This window comes from Halichoerus grypus, chromosome 2, assembly GCF_964656455.1.
Source record: "Halichoerus grypus chromosome 2, mHalGry1.hap1.1, whole genome shotgun sequence".
Classification (NCBI taxonomy): Eukaryota; Metazoa; Chordata; class Mammalia; order Carnivora; family Phocidae; genus Halichoerus; species Halichoerus grypus.
This window is the reverse complement of record NC_135713.1, coordinates 89,700,481-89,716,648: the sequence shown is the minus strand read 5'-3', so window position 1 is coordinate 89,716,648 and position 16,168 is coordinate 89,700,481. Positions and strand designations below refer to the sequence as shown.

General features: G+C 38.9%; 1 protein-coding gene across 3 annotated transcripts in view; it reads left to right on the top strand.

The window, feature by feature from the left end:
- VCAN (versican) overlaps positions 1–16,168 on the top strand; it is a 116,887-nt gene that overhangs the window by 48,404 nt on the left and 52,315 nt on the right. For 2 of the 3 annotated variants that reach the window (XM_036091246.2, XM_078067090.1), the window contains exon 7: positions 2,965–5,973. The exons of the other annotated variant lie outside the window; for it this stretch is intronic. In XM_036091246.2, coding sequence (XP_035947139.2) covers positions 2,965–5,973 — 3,009 coding nt within the window. The remainder of the gene's footprint in view (positions 1–2,964; positions 5,974–16,168) is intronic. 3 annotated transcript variants of the gene reach the window in all.

Sequence of the window (16,168 nt, the reverse complement as noted above, 5' to 3'; positions counted from 1 at the left end):
TTGGCTTCCTTAATAATGAAGCTAAAGGGACACTGGTAGGTTTCCAATTCAGAAATTTCTCCATGTGAATTCTTCTGGAAGGACACTTCGGGAATAACTTGGAGTTGCATTTTCACCTTTGTAATAGCCACCATTAATATAGTAACATTTATTCTTAAGGTATCTCTTTGGAGATATTTGTGGTTTTTAAAATTATTTCCTCTTTTTGGAATGGTTGAAACAATGATCAGATATTCTGAATTATGATGGAAATCAGCTGTTAAGTTGACGAAAAAGCCCCCCAGCCCCAAAGGAAGTCTGAGGTTTTCCATTCCAAATAGTAGAATTAATTAACTTAATTATAAGCAGACTTTTAAACAGAGCTCTAAAATTATCGAACACCCTTGTTTTTGAAAACAAAGTCACATACATCCTGGCTTTGTAAGGGAGAGTCTCTTAGACATAGCGCTGTCACTTTACTATGCTCCAGGACTAGACGAAGGCAACACCAGTGCTACAGTAATAATCGGCATTGATGTACAATTTAGTTTTTAAAATCTGAATCCTTTATTTTTATAACACTATAAAAGTATTTTCGTAGCATTGTAAGAAGTTGCTAGCCCAGAACTTGGGTTGGAACAAGGGACAACCTGATCCACAGGACTTCTGTTTGGCCCTAATGCCATATCATCTCCTTTTAAGTTAATTTCATCAGCCACAGAAATACTCAGAGGAAGAAAGCAAAATTAGCTCTTTTGCTGTTCTTAACAATAATATGATTATTTTTTCTCTAATATGCAGTGTGTAAGTGATTATGTTATGTTTCCATGGGAACTTTCTCTGTATGTACATTTTACTATTTCCCCAAAGAAAGCTGTTAGAAGACGAACATGATATTTGGCAGTGAAATGAGGTAATAGTCATGGAATTTCAGAGGATAGAGAATTGAATTAAAAGAGAGATCGTCAACCACGCTTTGGCTCCTTAAGTTCATGTCAATCAAAATAGACCAAATCTTCTTCCAGGAAGTGAATATAGAAAAGGATTTTCTTATGAGGAGAAAAAAAATTATATAATGTTTTTGAAGAATCCAATTATTTTTTGTTTAGTTTTGTTCCAGCATAAAATAGTAATAGATAAATAGTGACAGACTTTGGAGAATATTTAAATGTTACCATAATGTAAATGGCCACCAAGTTTTCATTCTAAAATTAGTGAATCTGGGCTTCAGAATGGTCTGGGCATGACCACAGCTAGTAACAGCTCATCCCAGACAAAAATAAAGAACCTGTTACAACTCAAGTCTGATTTACAACAAAATCGCATCATTTTATCCTCAAAGTATTTTGATAGGCTTTAGTTTTTAGAGCAGTTATAGGTTTTAGAGCAGTTAGATTTCCTGTGTACCCCTGCCCCCTCTCATGCACAGCCTCCCGCGTTATCAGCATTGCCCACCGAAGCGGTACATTTGTTACAACTGATGAGCACACATGGACATACCATGATCAAAATTCATAGTACATAAAGGTTCATCCTTTGTGCTGTACATCCTGTGGGTTTGGACAAATACATAACGACATATATTTATGATGCTTGTATCATACACAGCAGTTTCACTGCCCTAATATCATTAAGTTTTGACAGAATAGATGGAGTTCAAAGATAGCCAGTTTAGTTTTCCAAGGACTCCTGTTGGGGGATTATTGAGAGTTAGAGATATTACAGATACTACAGACGTGACAACTCTCATCAGGGAGGACAGGCATTCCCCGTACAGCTAGCTTTAAGTCATACTGGATGTGGCGAGAGAATGACTACAGGTTTCCTTAGAACAGTTCCTTCTGAGTTTAGTGGTGACTAGTTGTTGGTTTTTGAAAATCCGATTTTTTCGTAAGAAACAAAATCTTTGCATGCTAGGTTGCTGCATTTTCCCTATGTTGAAAGGGAATCTTGTCTATAACATTGTCACTTTTATACTCAATTTAAATTTCTTTAAAAAGGAGAGGCCATTCTCTGTAAATCTGGAGGCATTATAATGTAGCATTTTATGATGACATGTTCCTTTTTATTGCCTGAGCCCATTCTTTCTGATGCTCAGAGTTGTTTCCGGTGATTTGTAATTACAGACCTAAAATATATCATGTGGGTACTTTACTCATGTTTTACTTTTGCGTTTCATGCTAAAGAATTCATGCTAAAGTAAGCCTGGAACCAAGACCCTTATAAGAGTTACAAACATGGTGTGTAGAACAGAGCTAAACGTAGAACTATCACAAATGCCAAGCAGCCTCTGCCAGAAATGTCTTACTGTTTATTAGAAACCCAAGGCTACACTACAGAGTTGAAATGAAGGTGAAGACAAATGCCCCAACACCTGGACTCAAGTGAAGGGTGGTATTAAAAAGTTTAATATCCTGTTTTTATGAAACCCTCCACATTACGGACAATGTAATAGTTCATATGTAACTCAGGTACATTTGATGTGGCTTTTTTGTTGTTTTGCAATCTGAGGCACTCCCTCTCCCCCGAGACACAGCACAGCTTGAGAAGGAGGGAGAAAGCTAGAGGCAGGGGACAGAAGAAGCCTTCAGAATAGTATTACCACGTTTTCCTACTAGACCCCAAGTTGCTGCTGTCATTTCTGATACGTAAGCTATCTATTGTTTCCAAACTCTGAGTTTATATGGTTTTGGACTTCTCCTTGTCTTAAAACTACAAAATATTCATTTTCCTTAACCGAAAGCAGTCATTCATCCTTATGGGTGAAAGCAGTGATAAACCTTACAGTGTAAAACAAGTGATGAGTTTGTGACTATGAAATGTTCGATTGTCTGCCCTTGAGTTAATATAATTACAGTTTCTAGATACCTTCATCACAAAACACTTCTGGGTAACCCCAAAATACACAGCAGCACTTCACAATACTGGACGTACAACTTTTTATTAGTGACTTGTCTAATCAACTCTTTGAAATTATTTTTCTAGCTAAACAGAATATATCAGAGGCTACAACCATCGAACTGAATATCCTTGCAGAAACTGCATCATCCAGTCTTTCTGAAGAACTACGAATGGTACCCAACAGAACCACACCAATCATCCCTCTAATTACCGAATTACCTATCATTACAACAAAGTCCCCTCCTGTGGGAAATATAGTCAATTTTGAGCAGAAAACCACAGTTCAGGGTCAAGCTATCACACACACATTAGCCACTGACTCATCCACACCTGCTGGGCGTACCATGAAGCCTTGGGAGATGGACTACTACTCACCTTCTGCTTTAGAACCACTTGGAAGGCCAGACATACCTGAAATTCAGAAAGAAGTACCTCAAAGTACAACTGTCATCTCCCATCATGCTACTGATTCATGGGATGGTGTCAGGGAAGACCTACAAACCCAAGAATCAGTTACACAGATTGAACAAATAGAAGTGGGTCCCTTGGTAACATCTATGGAAATCTCAAAGCACATTCCTTCCAAGGAATTGTCCGTAACAGAAACACCATTTGTGTCTATGACAATGACCCTGGAATCCAAAACTGAAAAGAAAACAGTAAGCACTATTTCTGAATCTCTGACCACAAGCCGCTATGGATTCACCTTGGGAGAAGATGACAGTGAAGACAGAACATTTACAGTTAGATCTGCTCGGAGCACCTTGGTCTTTAGCCAAATACCTGAAGTCGTTACAGTGTCAAAGACTTCAGAAGACACTGCCTCCACTCCGCTAGAGGACAGGCAGCCAGTCTCAGCATCTACAATTCTTTCACCTGTAACTATGCCTGACAGTGATGGATCATCCACAGACAACTGGGAAGAGAAACAAACTAATGGAAGAATAACTGAAGATTTTTTTGGCCAATATATGTCCACCACACCTTTCCCGTCACAGCATCACACAGAAGTAGAATTGTTTCCTTATTCTGGTGATAAAAGATTAGTCGAGGGAATGCCCACAGTTATTTATCCCTCTCCACAAACAGAAATGGCAGAAGGAAGAGAGAGAACAGAAACACTAAGTCCAGAGATGAGAACAGATACTTATATTGATGATGAGATACAGGAAAAGATCACCAAAGATCCATTTATAGGAAAAATAGAGGAGGAAGGCTTCTCTGGAATGAAGTTCTCTACAGCTTCCTCAGAGGAAATTCATCTTACAGAGTCTTCAGTGGAAATGACCAAATCTTTCGATTCCCCAACACTGACAACAACAAAACTAAGTGTAGTGCCAACAGAGGCAAGAGATGTGGAGGAAGACTCTAGGACAACACCGGCTGAATTAGAAGCAGACAGCTATCCAGATACTACGAAGTATGGTGAGGGTGTCACAACAGTGCATTTGAGCCACAGCACTTTCACTGTGGAGGTGGTCACTGTATCAGAATGGTCCCGGGAGGAAGATACTACACCAGCGAAGCCCTTAGGGTCCACGGAAGATGCAGGCCCTCCAGAATTACCCCCTGCCTTGCTCACCACTACAGAAGTGAGTGGGAAAGATAAAGAAATCCCAAGTTTCACTGAAGATGAAGGAGATGAATTTACTCTTATCCCAGATAGTGCTCAAAAGCCACTAGAAGAGTTTACTGAGGAAGACACAACAGACCATGGGAAATTCACAGTTGGATTTCAGCCAACTACATTGATTGGTATTGCAGAAAGGCCGACTTTGAGAGAGTCTACAACTGAGGAAAGAGTTCCACCTATCACAAGCGTGGAAGGCCAGGTTGTTTATGCAACCACAGAAGGAAGTGCTTTGGATGAAGGAGAAGATATGGATGTCTCTAAGCCGGTATCCACTGTCCCCCAATATGCAGACACTTCAGACGTGGAAGGATTGGCATTTGTTAATTATACTAGCACCCAAGAACCTCCTGCTTATGTAGACAGCTCCCATACCGTTCCTCTTTCTGTAATTCCCAAGACAGAATTGGGAGTATTGATACCTTCTGTTCCACCAGAAGGTGAAGTTCTAGGTGGACCCTCTCAAGACATACATGTCATTAATCAGACTCGCCTCGAAGCAACGATTTCCCCTGAAACTGTAAGAACAACAACAGAAATTACACAGGGACCAGGTCAGGAAGAACTCCCTTGGAAAGAATCAACCGCAGAGAAACCAGTTCCTACTCTCAGTTCTACAGCTGCCATGGCTGAGGAGGCAGCAACACCTGTGGGTAAACAAGAATGTGACGGGCCACCATATACAGTCTCTGAAGACAAGTTGGTGACAGCTTCTGAGAGAGTCCCAGTTGTCAAAACAACTCGAATTGGAAAAATTGAGCATAGTATGCCTTATCCACCTGGTGCTGTCACAGAGCACAGAGCAAAAACAGATGAAGTGGTCACACCAAGCATGGGGCCAACAGTGTCTTTGAGTCCAGAGCCTGAAGAGAAGTATGAGACAGAAAGTGCTAGTCCAGGGGTATTTGTATCACCTTTCAGCACCCATGTTACCCAGCTTATAGAGGAAACCACTCCTGAGAAAAGAGAGAAAACATCCCTAGATTATACTGATGTAGGCTCAGGATTATTCGAAAAGCCCACAGCGACAGAACTCCCGGAATTTTCAACAATTAAAGCCACGGTTCCAAGTGATATCACTGCTGCCTTCAGTTCAGTAGAAAGACTCCACACAACCTCAGCATCCAAGCCATCCTCAGTACCCACTGAGAAACCACCTCTCATTGACAGGGAGCCTGGAGAAGACACAACCCGTGACATGGTAATCATCGGAGAGTCAACATATCGTGTTCCTCCCACTACCCTGGAGGATGTTCTGGGGAAGGAGACAGAAACTGATATTGACAGAGAGTATTTCACAATTTCAAGTACTCCCTCCCCTACGCAGCCAGCAAGACCGCCCACTGTGGAAGGCAAAGAGGCCGGCAGACCTCAGGCAATTGCCACTCCAGAACCCCCAGCAGGGACAAAATTCCACCCTGACATTAATGTTTTTATTATTGAGGTCAGAGAAAACAAGACAGGTAAGTCTTTGCTTTCTAGACATGTCAGTCAAGGCAATCAGCATTTTATCTTGAAAATTACTTTTGGAAAAAAAAAAATCAACGTACCAAATGCTGCCATTAGAAGATAACTGGAGTGTGAAAAAAATTCTGTATTTTAGCTTCATGTATTTGTACAAGAATTGGAAGAATATGTTATTTGGAAGAATGTTAGATACAGTTGCATTTTAAAAGTCCTAAGAAGCCCTGCTTTGTCATCTAATATAACCAATCATCACTGTTACATCACTTCAGAACATGCAGAACAAAATGTTTTAATTTCAGTGTCTTTCCATGCATTACTACTCAAGTGTAGTACTAGACTGTGTTAACATTCCATTGGTCTTTAACTATTAACCTTCAGTACTTACATTGTGGACAGCTAAAACTGTACTGCACATGTCCAGGGCTGGTAGAAGGACGTCCAAAGGTTTGCTTTGGTTTTTTTCTCTCCCAGGATTTTATAGGTTGTACAGCTGTGGGGTGGGTCCCAGGTCTGTAGTTGAAACGTTATTTTAATGCCAGTTCAGCATACTGTTAAGCCGTTGTCCTTGGGTATTTTAATGAGGCTTTACATATTTAGAGCAAATACAACCTAGCTCAGTTCTAGAAAATGCTGTAATTCATTGTGTCACTTATAATTTTGGATATGGGTATGTCAGCATTACCTCTGTTCCCTAAAAACCAGGCTGTTAATGTTATTTATTTTATGATTTAATTGTCTCATCTCTAGGAATTCTTCTGATGCCTTCTATTCTGCTCAAATATTTTATTTTTCTCTCCGGCAAAATTCTTAAAAACTGTTTCTTTACATTGAATAATACTTGCAGTTTTCATTATGTTCGATAATGTTCCTTCCTAAAGGACAGACCAACCATCTTTTGACTTTGGTAAGCTGAATTGAGAACATATAGTGAATACTGTTTAATAGATCAATTCAGGTTTGTATCTTTTTAATTTAGAAGTTGAGATCACTGATTTTAGTGAAGTTGCTGTATTCTTGTTTGAATATGTGAATTGAAAGAATAAATAGTTATTTTTTCCTTGACTGGGGTCCGAGGGGTTGGGCTAGAAGATTTTTTTTTTTAGCATATTTTCTCTCTTACTGTTGAGATACTTCTCTCAGGGTGTCATTTTCTTAAGAGTGACGCCATCCTCATTAGAGTGCTCAGGAGTGCACCTGTTGGAAACAAACAGGCAGCTCCGTTGTCAGGTCAGCTGGCTTCCAGTACTGTAGGGGGAAACTTCACACTTCTAGTATCCAGAATGTTCTCAGTTTAAAAGCTCTTGCGGAGCAGTAAATAGAAGGAAATACATTCCCAGAGTATTGCAGTTAATCTCCACTTTTCTAGTACAGCTGAAAGAGCCCAGGATTGGACATTACTGTCCTGCTAATGATGCCGTTTCTTGGAAACTGTATCATGTCTCCTGTCTCTTACATTCCTTTTCCACCTCTTGAAACCGGGGTCAGAGAGAGATGAGTTGCCAAGTAGTGGAAATGAGGAATGCTGTTAGTAGGGCTGGAAAAGTGACAAGACAGTATTACTATGAAAAAGAAAAAACAGAAGTGAAAAGAAATTTCTACTAGCACTTAATTTGAGAATTTAAAAAAAATGCTTGAGTGACTGACTATGCAGAGGTTTTTCCCAATTTAGATGACTCTCAAGTTAATGTAGATATTAAGGTGAATCAAATAGTATAGAAAACAGTAAAAACTATTCTGCATTTAAAAACTCTTCTAAATGGGAAACTGTGTGATAAGGTTTAGGTGATCAAATTACAAAATAGAAAATGTTCAACATGATCTCCCTGGAAGCATTGACAGTCATCAGGAAAAAAAAAAAATCTAAGTTTGTAAATGGTGACTCGAAATGGAGGGTCTGAGTAACCTGACCCAGAAACCATTTATACAAATGTGCGTGTTTAAATTGGAGTTGTTAACTTAGTTCAGCTGGGTTTGGGAGATGTACCTAGGTCTGTCCTCTTCCTTCTTCCACTTTTGAAAACACGGGATCATGATTTGCTTGTCTAGTTTTTCCTCAGCGTTGATAAGAGTAGGTCAGAAAACTCTATGGACAGGGAATTGTTGGGTTTCTCCATCAGGACGCGGTTCCAGTGTGTGTGTGGTGGGGCGGGGCAGGGTATAGCCTGTGTCTATCGAGTTCCCTCCCTCCGTCTCTCTGTCTCTCTCTTTCATCTATCATTTTTGTATACTTTATATATGTCTTTCTTAAGACTAAAAGCATTGTTTATTGTCTTGAGAAGACAATGAGGTTTATTCAGATCCAACTGCTTACTTTTATTAATTTTACTTGTTTTCTATGAGAAATTTAATTTTTCAAGCATCTTGAACTTTGGCAAGGGAAAACATTAAAGCAGATGTTAAATTAATGGGTTCTAAGGCAGGTGTACGTTAATAAGGAAAATACATATGTGCCTTTATGTATCGAGGTACATTTTTCCAGATTGGAAAATCCTTGGTTCATGTATGAACTTGTATAAATCTATTCACAAACATAGAACTGACCTCTACATGTACTGTTATATCCAAGTAAGCAAAAATGCCACCCATGCTACACTAAACCAAAGCATTCATAATTTTTTGCTGTGCTCAGCAAGTCATATAAATCTTGATTTTTTTTTAACTACTATGAAATAAAACATGCTACTCAAGACACGTTTATGTTATATTTGCTGAAATGGATCTTAATAGCAACTTAAGGTGCTATTGCTGGAGGGCAACTGTAGTTAGCAGTTAAAAAAAATCTGAAGGAACTTCTCAGCTCATAAAAGTTTTATGAGCTGAAAAATGCTATGGGGTGTGTTTAACAGTGGTTCAGGGGATACTGAAAACATGATTCCTGTCTACTTCAGGAGTAATTTGCACACCTGCATTTTGAAAAATTATTGAAAGATTTTCTTTGTGAACACATAGAAGTCTACAGGATTTAGTAGTGTGGGAAGAGTTTCTTCAATTCTATACTTTTTTTTTTTTTAAAAGAACACTCCTCTAAATCATCGAAAATGTCACAAGTTGGTGTGACAAAACTGTGAATGTTTCAAAAACTGGTGTGCTGTTATCTTTAAACCAAAGAATTATTTAGAAATGTACAGATATTAAATTCAAACATTATTACGTAAATGCTCATAGTTATAACCTTAAAATAGATGGTTTATTAGTTGTTTTTTTTTTTAATGAGTTCATATGTACTCCACACTACTTGTCAGGCCAGCCTGATATTATTTGTTTCATCAAGCATTCTTTTTTGCTAGTTTTATAATTTATACCTTAAGTGTAAGGCAAGTGTAAAGCCAATATTAAACTAAAATGATACAGATATTAAGATATGGATAAAATTATTAATGTGATGGTATTAGAGATTAATGAGATGGTGAGAAAGATAATTTTGGCCTCTATCTTAGAATTCATTTTGCTCAGTTTCTGTATTGAAATTTATGGCACCTTATTTTTTTCATCATTGAGACATAACTCTCATATGATTAATTCCTCCTGCATTTTTGTTTGTAGTTTGGAGAAATGTACACAAAGCTAAAGGTGTTGAGGAGAGGATGAAGAATAAGGGACACTGGCTCTGAGAATAGGAGATAGACACCTGGGCAAATGGCAATATTTATCTCATTGCATGCACAGTCATCATTTTTTAAAAGGCAATGTTTATATGAGATTGCTTCATATAACTTTTTAAAATTACATATTTTTCATTTTGATAGAATTGATTATATAGAAAAATTACTTTCAGATTTTTTATTATAGGAGCAGATTCCTTTCTTCAAACAAAATCTTATTAGGAACACTATATTTTGAGCAGATAAGAGTGGCTGTTCTGGTTAATATTTGATAGCCAGCTATGCTCACATCATACCAGCAACGCTGCACTGTTCTGGTTAACATTTGCGAAAGGAGATCAGGATCCCCAATTTCTTGGGACCTCTCTCTTACCTTGTGGTAATTTCTAAATTAACATGTACCTCAGACCATGGCTAGAAAAAGAATAATACCATCTAGCTAATTCAAAAGAAAGCAGCAACAATTATTCATTCCTGAATGAGTTGATTTTTTTAACGTAAAAACATTTTTTAAATTGGTCTGATTATCAATACTTTATTTCACTTTCATCATACACATTCACTGATATTTACCTTTGAATAACTTTGTATGATGAGGAATAAAGCAAATTAAGCAAATCTAGGATTTGGTTTTTTCCAAAGATTTTATTTATTTATTTATTTGACAGAGAGAGAGAGCGCGTGCACAAGCAAGGGAAGCGGCAGGCAGAGGGAGAAAGAGAAGCAGGCTCCCTGCTCAGCAGGGAGCCTGATGCGGGGCTCCATCCCAGGACCCTGGGATCATGACCTGAGCTGAAGGCAGACGCTTAACTGACTAAGCCATCCAGGCATCTGCAAATCTAGTTTCAATCTCATTGATGCCTATGTGTCATCAAGGTAGTACGTAGTTACATTTCAGAATATCACATGAATGTGCAGAGCTAAATCATCATCAAGCTCACAGAGCTTGGTACTTTCAGGGCATGGTTTACGTATATTTTCATGTTTAAACTTCAGAGATCATGTGTGAGACAACTAGGGAAAGTATCGCAGATGGGCAAATGGAGGCACACGTTTAGGTTTAGTTTGCTGCTAATATGGGGGGGGGCACGTATGCTATTCCGATACCTGCTGTGGCAAGAGAACAGCTTCATGAAATTGGTAGCCCTGGGTATGGGCTGCTTCTTTCCTGCAGAATTTTGGAGCACATCCCTGAAGTTGGTTGGGGCTGGTGCTCGCACACATGAGTGGTTCTCCTTGCTGGGCCCCGCTGTGGCTCCCTGCCAGAGAAGCACATTTTTTTTCTGCAGGGAATTAGGATGGCTTCTCCCATCCTTCCTTCACTGCCTGAAACCCAGAAAAGGATTGAGTTCCTCTTCTATTAGTCAAATCATGAAAAGGAAGAGGCTATCTTCCCTTTGTTTCTATACTTCGAAGAAAAGAATTGACCTTAGTGTGTTTCTGAATTATTAGTGGGTTTAACCCTATACTGCAGATCAATGGTTACCTTTTTAAAAAGTCCTTATAAGTGAAGTATCTTGTATGTGTCACACATACATGTGCATACCTCTCACATGTAGACACACATACACAAACACACAGTAGATCCTCCATTTTTAAAATGCTCTATGAATGTTTGATAACCCACTCACCTCGAGGAAAAATCTAAGAAACTGAAATTGTTTCTTCACAGGTTGAAGTTTAATAAAAGACGTGTTCCACAGATAGCTAAAAAGACCTTTGTTATCTGCTAACATGAGCCTCTTCTTTCTGAAAATAGCATTTGCAGTTATAACTTAGAGTCATCAAAACTACTGCTGAGGTGGGGCATTATCTCAAGACAAATAGCACTTAGCTGTCACTGGCAATGAACTCGAGAGAAAGGCACACACTGTCTTCTAGCAGAGCACAGTCAAGCAAGATTTATCTCTAGTTGAAGCTACAGTGTGCCTCATCCTTTGACAGATACTAAAAGAGGCACAAAATAAACATAAACCACAGGCCCTGCTCCCAAGGACTTTAAGTGCATTCTGGGGAGCCAGGATTAACACGATCAGATCTGGTTACAGTACGGAAACATACAGTTACACGCTAGGTAATGTGGTACCAACGATAAATGGCGGTTGAGGTCAGCGAAGGAAGGAATCAATGAAGATAGGGAAGTCAGAGAATATTTCATGAGAAGGGAGAAACTGCAGCTGGTCCTTGTTGGAGAGAAAGATCAAAAACAAATTACTGGGAACCAGTTAGTAGCCCCTTGCTGCCCAACAGAGCCTCATCGGTGGAACTAAAGAGCCACAGGTATAATCAGGCATTTTTCTAAATAGCACTGGGATGACAGAGGGGCAGGGCCCACTTCAGGAGATGAATGCCTTCTTAGTGTTCACCTGGGAACCTATACAGGTGGGTGGACACCAGATACTCAGCCAACTTCTTCAGGAGGGAGTGTTCTCATACTACCTTCCTGTTCTTCACTGATTCAGGCTTTTTGACAAATATAGCATCTTCTGTAGGTTAAGTATGTTTAACTTTTCAAAATATATTCCCATGAAGTATCATGGTTCAGAGTTACACACTTGTAAATTTAAATGAGTGGGCTGTGTACGATAAAAGGTGAGTTAAAGGCTTATGCCATCTTAATTCAAGTGATTTTCGACTCAGTATTATTACAGAAGCAAGAGCTAGAAGTTGGAGAGTCTGGAGTCGGTCTCTCCTTTGCTTACCTGCAGTGTGGACCCAGAAATTTCTTAAGTTCTTTGTCAGAATTTTTTGCCAGTAAAATAGATGTAATGGCTATTATTATATAGAAGGAATATTTCCTAAACTTTGACCCATACGCTTTTTTCAAATCACAGGGATCATGAAACAAGGAAGATGATCACAAGTGTATACATACACACACATACATGTACACACACCCATACGCATAATATACAAACATATGTCTTCTCATTTATTCAACAAGTAGTCAAGTAATGACCATGCACAAGATACGCCACTAGAACTGGATTTTTGAAGCACGTTCTGTGATACTCTGAATGAACGTGGATGGGTAGTCAGTTCGCCCCATAAGATCCATGGCAGAGGCAGTTGACATCATGGAAGGAGCCTTTGGAAACAGTCCTGGGTTCATTGTCAGCATTGTGATTTCCATCTGTTTGGTCTTAAAAATTGCTTTATCTCCGGAGGCCTCAGTTGTTACAACATTTAAAATGTATAATAAGACTACAAACTCGCCAGGTTGCTAGGAGGAGAAAGGGATCTCTTCAAGGGCTTGTCCGTCGCTGTGGTAGGCACCTCACACAGTTAATCCTCCTGTGACAACAAAGCACTCCGCATCCTGCCTGGCACATGAGGACTACCGAGGACAAATTAATGCCCTCTCTGCTTTAGCAGGTATTTTATTCTGGACTTCTACACGTAGGGACACTTAGATTGTTTTGTACTATGAATAGGTAAAAAAAAAAAATGAATTATTTTAAAATTCAAGATTTAGACCACAGGGAGCCAAATATAACTAAACTGTAGTATCTACGTGACTGTAAGAGCTTGTTAAAATTTTAATCCTCTGTGAATTGTGGTTGTCTAGGGTGATGCCATTTTGGGTGCAAATCAGAAGCAGCTGCAACACTTATTTAAAATGTAAATGTAGTATTGATTCTACAGCACCTACATGTAGAATTCATTAGCTTTCTGCTCTTTTTTCATGTGTGAGAATTGGGCTTATGATTTTGATAACCACCCATTTAATTTTTTTTTTCCAAAGAGAAAGATCTTTTTACAAATTCTTTATAAATTTTTTCCAGGTACTAGGCCTAGTCTCTTCTTGCATATTCATGGAATGCATGGGCATTCCCTGCTGTCTTTCTGTTGTTGTCAAGGAAACCCCCAGTTCTCTACACAGGGATTACATTCTTCTTTCTTAATAGCTCTTAGATCATTCATTTGTGCAATGAATAAAAAATGTATTCATGGGCCCAGACAGTGTTCAGAACATTTTTGAGGGAAGGGATGTAGCCAAGGGGAGAGACGTGCATCGTGAGAGGAGCAATAGGGATAAAAGAAAAGGAAAAAGAAATGCTCTCTGAGGTTTCATTTTAATGAGGTAAAGCTGAAAATTGTATGTTTTTAATAAGGCATTGCCTTTTTGTATCAGTTTACAAAATGTATAACGTTACACCTCAGTGAGGTCAGTTTGTCAGGTACAAGAAGAAGAGTTGGCTATTCATTTGCTTCATTGGTAGAATGATTCCAAGAAGGGGGCCCTGGCTGCAGGGTGGGGATTGGGGATGTGTTTTGGTGAAAACTGTTGTATATTTTTTTCATTTGTATCGAAGTGCTTTGAATTTTTAACACCATACTTGAGGTGATAGAAAATGTAAAATAGTTTTTCATCCCAGGGCATCATGTGAACAACTGAGAACCTATTTTATTGTATGAAAAAATGGTGTTCCTTAGAGAGATATACTGGTGTTTAGACTTTGTGAGTATGAATCAGGAGGAAAACACCTATCTATTGGCAAAAAGGCTGTTAATTGTTCTTAAAAAGAATGATTTGATTCTTGGGAGGAAAATAAATTATGATGAACCCTCTAAATACTTACTGGAATCATTGCGATAATGGACAAAGTATTTCTCCATAAATAATTTAAAGTGTAAACAGGAAAGGAAGAATCTCTGGAGTGAGAGGAAAAGTTTATTTATATTTCAGCATCTGTGTCTATAAAAATTTGATCTATCGTGTCACGATATTATGCCCAGATTTGCTTGCACACATATGTAATCACTACACACTACCTTGACTGGCTTCTGGTGGCTTCATCCTTTGGCTTTGTGCCATAGTCTTCTTTCTCACAGGGTGACTTAGTTGCTTTGGCCATGTGCTGCGAAGAGTAAGTTTCTCAAGGTTGTGGTTTTCCTAAGTTGAGAAAGGAAAAAGGAAATATATTAAGGTATATTTCTGTAGAGTATAACGGAATATAGTATAGTTACCATTTTTCACTATGCTGCACTCTCACCTTGCTCTGCTCTGTAGGGAAGCCATTTTACTCTCTGCAGATGAAACATTCTCCTCCCATCTCTTCACACTTACTTCCAGGAGATAATTGGAGGCGTTGAAATAAAGTCATTCAGTCAGGGGCGCCTGGGTGGCTCAGTCGTTTAGAATCTGCCTTCCACTCTGGTCGTGATCCCAGGGTCCTGGGATGGAGCCCCACCGCGTCGGCTCCCTGCTCGGCGGGGGGCCTGCTTCTCTCTCTCCCACTCCCCCTGCTTGTGTTTCCTCTCTTGCTGTGTCTCTCTCTGTCAAATAAATAAATAAAATCTTAAAAATAAATAAATAATAAATTAAAAAAAAATAAAGTCATTCAGTCAGGCTATTGTGTGCCTGGAGAAAAGAAGATAACGCAATCTATTGCGTAATAGGGAAGGCAACTTGAAATAATTAGTAAGCAAAAACATATAATAAAGGCTATTTGCTTGCTTGAGTAAAAAGATAAAACTAGACGTAATATGAAATAAATTAATAGAAGAAGCATCTTTAGATTTGGCTTCACAGGAAACTCTGGACACTCATTCCCTCACTGAGCAACCACCCAGCTTGCCCCGGGGCAGAGGGGCAGGGGTGGGCCAGAGCTAAACTAACCAGGCACCAGGCAGCTAACCAACAGTGATGCCATTCTGACCATGGGGGTTTGAGAAACACCAGGAAATGGCCCAGTGCATAAATATTGCCAACACTGCTTCTCAACCCTCGCTGTCTATTAGAATGGCCAGGGAGCCTTTAAGTAAAAATGCTCACGTCCCCATCCCTCATCAGACAACCTGAATCTGGATTTCTGGTGGGGGGACTCGGGCATTTGTACTTTTTGTTAGTTTCTTTTCTTAAATTTGCTTCATTTATTTTTCATTACTAGATATCTGTATTTTAAAACGCATCTCATGTGATTTTGATACACAGTGAGTGTTGAACATTAATAAAGTAAAGGCTTTCTGACCTGCCGACAGCTGGCTGAAGTAGACACTCCTGGGGAAGGGGATGCTTTAAGCCTCTGCCAGTTAAGCTGTACTTTACCAATTTTAAGGAGAAAAAGAATATGTCTGATTCAGTCTCCTCTGAGTGAAATGGTGCTCTTTGATCATATTTTGGGAAGTGTAGCTTTTGTCACAAGTGTTAAAATGAACCTTGGCATCTGTAAGTAAGGAAGAAAATAGAATTAAATATCATTAAAATACATGTTTTTTAAAAGTTTCAGGAATAATTGTAATTGAATCAGAAGTAATGGTAAGGGGTGGAAAATATGTCTTGAATTACCCAGACTGCATACCTCACTTTGCGGTATCCATGTTACCTTCTCTACATCAACATGGAAACTATAAGGAAATACATATGGTTATGGCTTAGGGATTCTTCTGACTCTACTACCAAAGTGACTTTGTTCATTATACATTTACATTAAGAAAAACGGTGATTACCACCCTGATACAAGCCTATATGGAATCCTGGATTTGGAATAAGGTGAATGATAAAAAAAAAAAAAAAAAAAAATTGAAACTGTCTGCGCGTTTGGATTATCTGGATTATTATATCCAGAAGAGTCTTTACTGTTTG